The sequence below is a fragment of the Dasypus novemcinctus genome, chromosome X (genome assembly GCF_030445035.2).
Source record: "Dasypus novemcinctus isolate mDasNov1 chromosome X, mDasNov1.1.hap2, whole genome shotgun sequence".
NCBI lineage: Eukaryota > Metazoa > Chordata > Mammalia > Cingulata > Dasypodidae > Dasypus > Dasypus novemcinctus.
This window is the reverse complement of record NC_080704.1, coordinates 148,804,995-148,815,981: the sequence shown is the minus strand read 5'-3', so window position 1 is coordinate 148,815,981 and position 10,987 is coordinate 148,804,995. Positions and strand designations below refer to the sequence as shown.

The window sequence follows — 10,987 nt, the reverse complement described above, 5'->3', positions numbered from 1 at the left end:
CACCTCTATCCCATGCTTCCCTCTCTCCTTTATTCTACTTCATCCTCTTCCCTTTATTCCATGAATAAAATATTCCCTTCTACTCCATTTTTCCTCTTTATTCCATTTCATTCCCTCCCTAATTCACTTTAACTGCCTCCTTTTACCCTTCAACTTTCCAGTCAGAGATTTAGAACTCACCTCCCAAATTTAAAAATTACACAGTAAGCATGAATATGCTGCTGTCACAATACAGATGTTTATTAATGATTAAATGCCAGAGAAGTTTTAACAATCACAAATCTTCGAGCTCTGTGTTGTTACCCATTGTATAATCAATTTCTATCCCTCAATACAATACATTCTCCGTTCTATGAAACTTAGCAGTTGTTACCCACCAATATCAGCTATCATTTTGGATGTCAGACATAACCCATATTTGTGTGTTACCAGAACATATCCCGCAAATTTGTACCGTCCTGCATAGAGGAACTACAGAGACGATAGATAAAAACATTTGAAATCAGGTGATTTGAGCTACTTGGAACTATGTGTCTGTACCTAACTAGTTGTTTTTCTGACAACAAGATGCAACACCAGCTGCCCAGGTAATAAATCCAAATTTTTCCTCTAACTATTGACCCAAGAATAGCTAGTTGGATTTACTCTTGAGGTTTCCCTGATGACTTGGCCTGAGCAAAACTGCACAGAAATTTGGGAGTGGCTATTTGACAAGCCATCAATCTAAATAGTTTGGAAAATGCATGTTTATCCTGAGGTGGTGGAATTGTTGTGGAGACACGGCTATGAGTTGGTGTGACATAGTTTATTTAGCATTAATTGTCAGCTGTCAGGAGGCTAACCTCACATCCTAGCATGCCTCTTGAGGGTCTTTCCAATTGAGCTCTTAGGAGGAAGGTAGGAAAGTCAGGAAAAGCATGCAATCCCCTTTGGGGAAGGGAAAGCACCTCAAGATTTGTGAGCTTCTCTGGGACAGATGTTTACCACAAATGTTACATCAATTAAAGGAAGGGCTGCAGTGAAGAAAAGCCAGGATCAGGGTTAAAAGGGAAAGGCAGGGTAGCACCAGGGAGCCTGGGCATGGCACAGAAACATCTCTGCTTTTACCACCTGAAGGAACCAAGCATCCCCACTGAAGGGGCTGGCAGTGATTTTGGAATTCCCAACCAGACCCGAGCATCAGGATGGAACTCCTTCTTACCCTCAGATCTTTACCTTCAAGACTCTCTGTAATGTTTCCTGTGACATTCCAGGTCTACCCCCACCCTTTTCCCCATCTGGCACCTTCTAGAAGGAAAAACATCTAAGGAAAGAAGTAGCCGATGCCAGCTTTGGCCTCCTTCTCCTGGGGCACACGGAGCAATGGGCGGTCTTGCCCCAGAATGGGAGGGTTACCCGCTCCTTCCTCATCGTCATGGGAATGGGCAGTGCCAGAAGGCACAGCTGGCTCCTCAGAGGAACCTGGAAAATAGTAACAATATTAACTCCTTATGTTTCTAGACTTCATATTTTGTACATCAACCAAGGAACTAAGACCTAATTTTGAGCTTCAAATACAATCTGAAGCAAAAAGGTAAGACAGTAATAATTATCCCCATTCGACATGAGAGAAATGTGCTCTAACAGTAGAATATAGATCTCTAAACCTAAGCCCACTATGGAAGCTGGTGTATTGGGAAACAAAGAGAGTGAAACAGATACCCCTAGCTCAAAGCAAATGAAAAATACCAACAGAGGGGCCAGGAAGAGGGAGGTCTCCTAACAACCACCTCCACCTTACAATTAGCTAAACTACTTTTCCTAAACAAATGAGTAACAAAGCTGGGCTAGAAGCTTACAGCACTTCATAGAGGGGAGAAAGCAGGTATCACTCTTCAATGTCTCTTGGAAGGACTTGGCTAGGCTGAGGCTTGTTTATATGGAGGTTGGTATCTACAGGAAATGAAATATCTGCATCTTTTTTGTGGAACTGGATTGCCTTTGAAGTCTTAATTTCTTTAAGGTTGAGATTGTTAGGCATTAGGACTTCTTCCAAATTCATGACTTCTTCAAGGTTGACAGCCAGGTCTTGCTGAGGATCTGGAATTGTGTTGAGAATGGAGATATCTTCAGGCTCTGGAGACACATTGAGAACCTGATCTTCTTCAAAAGTGTTGACCAGGTCTTTCAGAGAATCTGGAATTTTGTTATGAATTGGGGTATCCCTAGGCTTTTGAACTAGACTGAGAATTGAGTCTTCTTCAAAATCAGGGCTTTCTTCAGAGTCTTGGACTCCACTGATAACAGAGGCTTCTTCGTGGCCTGAAAATTCCTCACTATGTGACATTTCTTCATTATTTGGGGTTCCACTGAAATCCAAGGATTCTTTGTGGTCTTGAATTTCATAAAAATCAGGGGATCTTCAGGGTTTGTGACCACATGGAGAACTGGGACCGCTTCAAGGTGGGACTCTTCTTCAGAGCCTGCAATTCCATTGACTTCTGGAGCTTCTTCATTATCTGGGATTTCTTCAGCATCTGAGTCTTCTGAGTCTTCATCATTCTGTATCCCATCAAAAGCAGGGACCTCTTCGAGATTGGGGTCTTCTTCTGAGTCTGAGAGTCCATTAACCTCTGGGGATTCATTATTTGGGATTTCCTGATCATGAGCTCCTTCTTCAGGGCTTGGAACCACATGAAGGGATGGGACTTCTTCATAATCAAGGTCTTCTTCAGATTCTGAAATCCCACTGACCTCTGTGGCTTCTTCATGGTCTTGGATTTCTTCAACATTTGAGGCTTCATCATTGGGGCCTTCATCAATGGCAGGTACCTCTTCTAGATAAGAGACTTCTTCAGAATCTGGATTTTCATCATTATCTGAGGCATCTGAATGGTCTAGGATTTCATTAGTATCTGAGGCTTCTTCATTGTTTGGGATTACATCAAGATAGGGAATTTCTGCAAGGACAAGATTTTGATAATCTTCAACATCTGGTTCCTCCTCAAGGTCATGGTAAGGGTTTTCTTCAGGGTTCAGGTTTTCCTGTGCATCTGGGACTCTTTCAGGACCTGGAACCATGTCAAAATGTGGTATTTCTTCAAAGTCTGGGATCTCAGTGAGTTCTGGAATTTCATTATCAGGTTCTAGAATATCTTCAAGGGTAGGCAGATGATCAAAATTCAGGGTATTGTCATCATCCTCCTCTTCTTTTTCATCAAGCTTTGGTATACTTTCAAGATATGGGCCTTGATTCTCAAGATCATTTGGGATCTCAAGACCTTGGACTTCTCCAAAGACTACTACTTCATTAAGATATTCAAATACTAGTTCTTCATTGACTGACACATCTGCCTCAGAGGACTCATGTCCCTCAAGGGGCTCATCTTCAGCAAGGACCTGGCCTTCAGTAAGGGCCTGACCTTCAGCAAAGGACTGACTATCAGCAAGGGCCTGACCTTCAGTAAGGGTCTGACTGCTAGCAGGGAACTTACCTTCATCAAAGGGTTTGCTTTGAGCAAGGACAGCAGCCTGGATTTCAGCAGAGTTTTCCACTGGATCAGAAAGTAAAGCGTCCTCTTCCATCTTGATCCGTGCACTCCTGAATGGGAAAGGATTTGAAAAGCATGTTAGTTCATAGACTTGGGTGAACTAACAATATGGTTTGCTGCTGAAGCCCCCTGTAACAGGTTCTGCCTCAGGCTGACCATAAACAAACCCAGAAAACACTCACTGGATCTTTCTCAAATTCCTGCGTCTGATAAAATCAAGGGCTTCAGGACTGGATTTCCACACACGCTTAGCAACTTGCCGCTGGATATGGGGAGGCACCTGTGGGTAAAATCAATGTTAGCCTTTATTATATCATATTGTTTCATTTATATTCTTCTTTATCATGTAACCAAACCCAACTCTGACCTCCTGGATGCTCAGTGATGCCTATACTAATATTCTAATCAAGGCTACTCTCTTCAGCAGGACTGAAAGCATTATTATCAGCTAAGGGGAGGGCGCAGAATTTCTAGACTAAGAGATTGTGTGACTGCCTCTTTTGTCTACCTTTAGGGATGTGAGTATAACCATTCCTTGCCTTGTGAACAGGAGAAGGAGCAGTGAAATAAGTGGTTTCAAAACTTGCACATACCTGGAATAGGATATCCCAGTTATCAATCATGGCACGGACTACATTGACAGAAGCAACATAGTGATCAATCCCCAGCCTTGTCTTCCTGGTCTCCCTCTTTGCAAACCTCCCCTTCTTCAAGAGAGCAGATCCAAACACCAAAGCCAAATTGGTGGAAGTCATACGGTTGCCTGGAACCTAGGTAAAGGAAAGCAAAAAGTGATTGACACTGGGGTAGCACCGGAAGTTATGCAGATAGATATATCTCTTTTTTATTTTGTCCCTCTCTGTCTCTCTCTATCTCATATACTCCCATGCATAGCCACTACTGAACATAGCCCTCACTACCCTGTTCCAGAGCCTTTTACCAACTGTCCATCAATGCCAATGGAGTCTTCGCAGTTCTCAGTAATTTTATGCAGAGCCTTCAGCAGACGTTCCAGGGTATCACTATGGCAGGGTGGCATCAAGTAGACCAGCAATTGCAGAGCAGAAAGCTGATCCTGGGGCTTCAGAGCTGGAGGAAAGAAAGCAGGGACTGGCTCAGGTGTGCTAGCCTAGGCAGCAGCCTGATACCAAGACAGATGTAATTCTTCTTGAAAATTGCTAAAGCTTATGGAGAGAGAGAGAGTACCCAGACATCTTGCCTTTGCTCATTCCCAAAGTATTTGAGCTCAGGAACCCTGAAAGCAAGAAGTGCTCCTATCAAAGGCAGACCAACTCTGTAAAGTCCAAGTTCTTCTTTGCCTTGAACCCTGAGAGGGTACACAGGATCTAGAGAAATTTCCAAGCCACAGACTTATAATGGAATATTAAGTGATACCAGACAAGTCCATCTTCAGATGTTCATCTTGTCTTAGTTTCTTGGTGTCCTGAAGCATGAGCTCTGTCCCAAGACCCCCTTACATCCCTTATTCTATGTCCTTTCCTTATCTAACTGGGCAAGGCAGAAGACTTACTTGCTGTCAGGAGGAAAGACATGTATAGATCATCTGGCAGCAGAGAGTCCTTCATGTCACGAAAAAATTCCTTGAGGAGTGCAGCCACATCATGAACATTCTGATTTTCATCCAGCACTACATCCAGACCTTGATCAAATTCTTCACGGAGCTAAAAAAGAAAAAGGAGGGGGGATGGGGAAGACACAGACTGTATGCCCTACCACCACAGACACCATCCTGGCCATTTCTTCAACAAGTCCTAAACTTAAGTTGAGGTAGCTGAAAATATGATGGGCCAAGAGGCTAGAAAGAAGACCTTGCTCACTGGACCAGATGTGACACTCTCCCCACCTCATGCTTTTACTTAGCAAAAGGGTTAACATAGCCAATTTACCTGGCGCACTCTCTCCTCAGAGTATTCAAGGGTGAAAATCCCCACTGTGCTTAAGCCTGAAAAAAAAGACGAGAGGATACTAAGCACATTTCTGGCTCCCTTCCCCATGGCACTTTCCTTTTCTTCCCCTGCTATGTCCCCACCTCAACTAGATGCAGAAGAATATTCTCCAAGTCCTTCAGCCCAGGACATCTTTTCTCATCCAATTTCCCCGTTTTTAGAAACCTCCCCCCCTTCCGTTTAATTGTCTCCTTCCTTGGTTCAGCAATCACTTGCAGACCCCACCTTACCATGTTTCTCAATGAAACTGCAGCAAGCCTCAACAACCTGAGGGATTTGTTTGGCAATTGGATTGAGGCTCATTTTCCTTTTGGATCCCAGAAGTCTCTGGCCAATTGGAAATGAAATCTTGGAAAGTTGCAGAGTCTGCAGCAGCAGAGCCCCATCTTCCAACTCAGCCAGGCTGTCCACAGATACTGCACCCTATGGAGAAACACAGATCATTTTTAAATGGGGGTGCAGGAAATCCCCTGGGATCTTCCTGGGGTCTTGCAGAGGAAGGGGACTGTGTGAAATTCAGTACAGAAGACCTCTCTGTGGCAAGCTGATTACAACATTCCCACTCTGTTCTGTTCAGCTCTCCCTCCCTCCGAGGACACAGACCTTGATCCTCCTGCCCCACATCCCTACAGCTAACTGTCCCTCAGAAAGGGTCTCTAACAGAAACCTGTGGGTGTTTAACTCACTCGACGCCCACGGCGAGTGAACTCCCTGGGCAAGGAGGGTTCGTTCCGCCTCCGACTGAAAAAGCGCCTGATGCGGCCAAACATCCTTTGCACCACGTTTCCTCGACGGCCCGCAGCCTGCCGGGTGGGGTCTTCGATCTGCATCACTGCTCTTAGTTCAAGATGCTTGCGGCGGGTAAGCTCATTCACCAGCACCTCTTCCAGACGAATGCCAAAAGTCTTGAGTGACACGACTGAGGGGCCACGGAGAGAAAGACACAGAAACTTCTAAGTCCCGCGGCGCTTAAGTCAGGAGGAACTGCAGGGACTGTAGCAGTCCTCTAAGCCACTGCTGGCAGCCAACCCCACCCCTTTAGATACACAAAACCCGTCCCTGGGAAGCAAGCAGAAAAGATCCTGCAGTGGCTTGGCAAAAGGCCTCAGCTCGGTGACCACCTTGAAACAGTGAGGGAGATTTCTTCAGGTCTTGGTCTGTTTGGGGTGGTTCCACCGAGAAAGAATAGGCAGGTCTGAGGTGACCTCGACACGTACTTGCAATTAGTGCGCCATTTCCGGAAATCATCCCCTAGGGGGTTTCAGGCTGGGGGGCGGGGGGGGGGGGGGGGGAGAACAGTGGGCAACGCCCATTTGCCAGTAGCCAGGGACAATACAAGAGGGATGTAGCTCCCCATTAGAGACCCTCACCTCTCTGCTGACCTCTCAGAATCAGAAACCACTTCTCAAAGGTGTTTGGACGGTCAATAGGTAGAGCTACAGAAAAAGAAAAGACACGCACATTCACACAAGTAGGACTTAATAGTGACTGAAGCATCGCTGTGCATTCAGCCGGAGGGGAGCAAACAACCCCGTCTATTCCGCATAAAGTGCTTTACTTTCTCCCAGCCTCAGTTTCCCCTTCTGACGAGGGGACCAATCCTATCGACCACACATGAAACTCCAAGAATTCAACCAAACCAACCCAAGGCGCCGCGCGCACACTGTGAATCTTGAGACACACCAGTATTCGCTCAAAAAACGCTTAAAACCTAAATTCGGATGCTCTGAGGCGCACGAACCGTGCAACAGGCGAGAAGTGCTGTGCCGGTGACGCCACCACGGGCGGGGATCACAAAGTGGGGATGCTGCGGGCGCTCTTGCACCCAGGACACCGTCAGCCCTCCGTGCTGCGGCGAGAGAACCGGCCGCACCAGGCTGTCCCAGAGCTCCGACCCTGGCAACGGCGGCTACCTGCGGGGTTCTGCTCCGCTTCTGTTTAGCTCGGTTCAGGCTGCCCCCGTCGCCAGCGCCAAGCTAACCGTCCTCCTTGCGCTTTCATTCCTGTAGGGGCGCCCTTGGGCGCTAGCGACCCCCTCCCTCCTTTCCTGACCTGGCAGCTGAACCCGCGTCGGCACTCCTGAGACCCCTGGAATGCTCGAGCCCTATCCTGTGCAGCGCCCCGCTTACCCTACAGCGAGCAGAAGTGGGCAGAACTGTCAGTGCACCTTCGGCCCTCCAGCTCTCCGCCCGGCTTGGCGCGTCTCTCTCACTCTCTCGCTATCTCTATTTATCTGCCTCTCGACCGCTCTGTCTCTTGTCCCAGTACTCTCTCTGAGTGTCCCTCTGCACCTGGGTTTTGTTCTGCCTTTATCTCGCACTTCATCTAGTGCGTCTGTCTCGTCACGTGTCTTCTAACCATCTGGCTGTCCCTGACATCTGCTTGTCAGTCTTACTGCCCACCAAACCCCCTGGCTTCGACCCAACTCTACTAATACCTTTTCCAGAATTCATTTAAAAAACAAACGAACAACAAAAAACCCTTCAACTCTGGCTTCCCGGTTCTACTGGCGCAGGGACAACCGGCGAGACTGAAACCCAAAACGAGCCCCTCCCGCCCGCCTGGACCCCCAACCTGTCCTGTCACGCCCGGGGGCGTCCACTCGCACCAAGGCAAGGATGCCACACACCGGGGTACATCTATCTCACCTCTGTCAGGATTGAATTCAGAGAGGAAATGTCTGGCCACGAGTTCGTGGTAAGCAGTCTCTTGCAGCTTCAGACGCTCCAGCTCGGAGAGGCTGTGTATTGATATCATCTTCGTCCTGCGGTCCGGGTTGTGTCCTGGGGCTCCTCCCAGGACGCTCACTAAAAAAATGAAGGCGGACAGCAACAGCAAAGGGGGCATGATTCTGGGGCATAGTGTCCTTGCTGCCTTGAGAAAAGGGCTGCAGCCACCCATTCTGGAATCGAATGATTATTATCAAGGCTGCATCATCCATTTGTCACTGGACCTGGTTGAGGGAACTATGGGGGTGGGGGCAAAGGGGGAGGGAAAACTGGGAGGTGGCTTCACCCTCAAGTAGACCTGCCTCTGGTTGCTTATTTAAAAAAAATTTTTTTTTTAATCTACCCTGAAAGGTCAGCAAAAGAGAAATCATAGTTAACCAAAGAAAAGAAAAGAAAGAAAGAAAAGAAAAGAAAAACATAAAAAGAAAAGAAACAGCCTTTTTCATGTTAAAAATATATATTAAAACAACAAGAAAGTAGCATTTTCCATTAATTAATTAGAACATTGATTAAGTTTATTTTTATTTTTTAATAATACTCCATGCTGGTCAGGGTGGGTGAAATGGACACGTCTCTCTAGATTAGAAACACTGGAAATTTGTTCAACTCTTCCAGAACACAAAACAACTCATTGACTTTGAGCCAAAACTCATCCCCAGGCCCTTTGACCCCAATCAGTAATTCCCCTTCTAGGAATCTATCCTAATGAAATCTTCCTACAGATAGGAAAATCCATATGCACATGAGCCATAACAGTAAAAAAAAAAACCCCACAAAACACTAAGCACCAATGAAACTAGTTATATAAATTATGGAATGGCCACAGTATGGAAATATGTGCTGTCATTAAAATAATGTTCACAAAGAGCTTTTCAACAATAAATACAGAATTGTATTCATTATGATTGCAACTATGTTAAGAAAAATATACACAGAAATAAAAGACTAAAGGAAATGCACTCAAGTACTAATAGTGTTTGTGTTAGGTGGTGGGATTTTGTTTGTCTTTTGCCTTTTCTCTATTTACCAAAAATTGTATAAATTGATTATATTACTTTTCATTAAAAATATTCCATTTGTTCCAAAACAAACATCATTTTCAGGCTATTTATAGTGAGAATCAGTATAGAGGATTGGTGATCAGAGTGAAGTTTGTCATCTACTGGCAAACCTGCTTTATATATCTGTTCTCCATGTTACCCACAATCTCATACAGCTCTCAGTGAGGATCTCAGACAGCATTCTTTCCTGTACATCCTCACCTCTATTACTCATTTGTTCTTTCATTCATTCATTGATTAAAAAGAAACCTGTATCAATTGCCCACTTTGTGCCAGGAAATGATAGATTCAAAGATAAATAAGATAATACTATTACTTTCATTAAAAAATTTTACCGTACAATGAAATAGGTACACAGGTTAGCAACAATTTACAAAACCTTGTAATTGACTTGTGATAAGTCAAACAGCCAAGATATAAACAAAGTCCTAACAGCAGAAAGGAGGAAACCTCTAAGTATGCCTGGAGATATGGAGGGGGGATGTCCAGGAGAGAGAGCAGCCTATACAAAAGCAAGGAGATGGGAGAGAAGTTGTCATAATCTTGAAGCTATACAGAGGGGTGGAAATAGATAAATCTGAAGAGGCAAGGATGAGAACATGAATGGCCCTGTAAGCCACATTAAGGAGTTAAGACCTTTTCCTAAAGGCAATGGGGAAATACTGCATGGTTTTAGGCTCAGAGGCAGAGAGTCAGAGCTATAGCTGGGAAATAACCTGGTTTGGGGTAAAGGGCTTGAAGTAGGTAGATAGGCCAAGAGACAAGAGATGTTGACACTATTCACTGTCACTGGGGCTGGGGCAGGGAATGGATCTTATGGGTAGAACTGACAGGACTTAGGAAAATTTTCAAATTGGAAAAGAAAGGAAAGAATTTGAGCTAGCTCCCAGGTTTAATGGTTTGGTGAGTTTATAGATACTGGTTCCTAATAGAGAAGATAACTTGGGATATGGAGAACAAAACTTTGAGAAGAGGGCAAGTGGCTGCAGGTCACTTTTCTGAGCTTCTCTCTCCCATGGAGTTTCATAATAATATTCTATATATCATTTTGTGGCTTAAATCAAATTGTGCAATTTTGACAGAGAGACTGAGTTCATTATTCAATAATTAAATGAATGTGCTATCATCTGTCAAAACAAAACAAAACAACTCACAGAAACCTCTCCTTTTCTGTCTCCAAAATTCTCTTTTGCCCATTTTCTTTAATGGCCAAAGTCATACATATCAGAAATGCTTGCCAAAGAAATGAGGTACAGCATGAGAAAGGATAAGAGGTCTTTCTATGGCTACTTAACCAAGCTAAAAGGAAACCCTTATCAGTGGACTTTAAAGCTCCTTGAACTGCAAAGCATCATTCTCTGGATCCAAACTGAACCCCCAAGCCTTAACACCAAACAGCAATGACAACTGACAATTGTAACCAAAGGCACATGCATGGCATCTAACCATAGCCCTGGACAACACCTTAGCAATCCCCCATTAGTAATGGCAAGTCCGGAGCCTATCAGTAAAAGGTCTCATCTGATACAAACAACCTAGGTCTAGCTTAACATTTCTAGTATTGCTCCCCCTCTCCCTTTGCCCCAATTCAGACATTTTTTGTACCTGTCTTGAGGATTCAGCTATTTCTTCTTACCGAGGCTTACCAGCTCTGGTCATCCAAGGAGCATATAGCTGGTTCTTTCAAAAATCAGAATGAA

General features: G+C 44.9%; 1 protein-coding gene across 1 annotated transcript; it reads right to left on the bottom strand.

Moving 5' to 3' along the window:
- Positions 1–214: 214 nt before the first annotated feature.
- Positions 215–8,467, bottom strand: ARHGAP36 (Rho GTPase activating protein 36). The gene is made up of 11 exons (XM_058291353.2): positions 8,146–8,467; positions 6,868–6,933; positions 6,184–6,416; positions 5,728–5,920; positions 5,438–5,493; positions 5,062–5,212; positions 4,471–4,619; positions 4,124–4,300; positions 3,713–3,810; positions 3,474–3,580; positions 215–1,461 (listed from the first exon to the last, which is right to left on the bottom strand). Exons 1-11 carry the CDS (start codon positions 8,396–8,398, stop codon positions 1,304–1,306), a joined length of 1,641 nt encoding a protein of 546 aa, XP_058147336.1. The 5' UTR covers positions 8,399–8,467; the 3' UTR covers positions 215–1,303.
- Between the last annotated feature and the right edge of the window lie 2,520 nt (positions 8,468–10,987).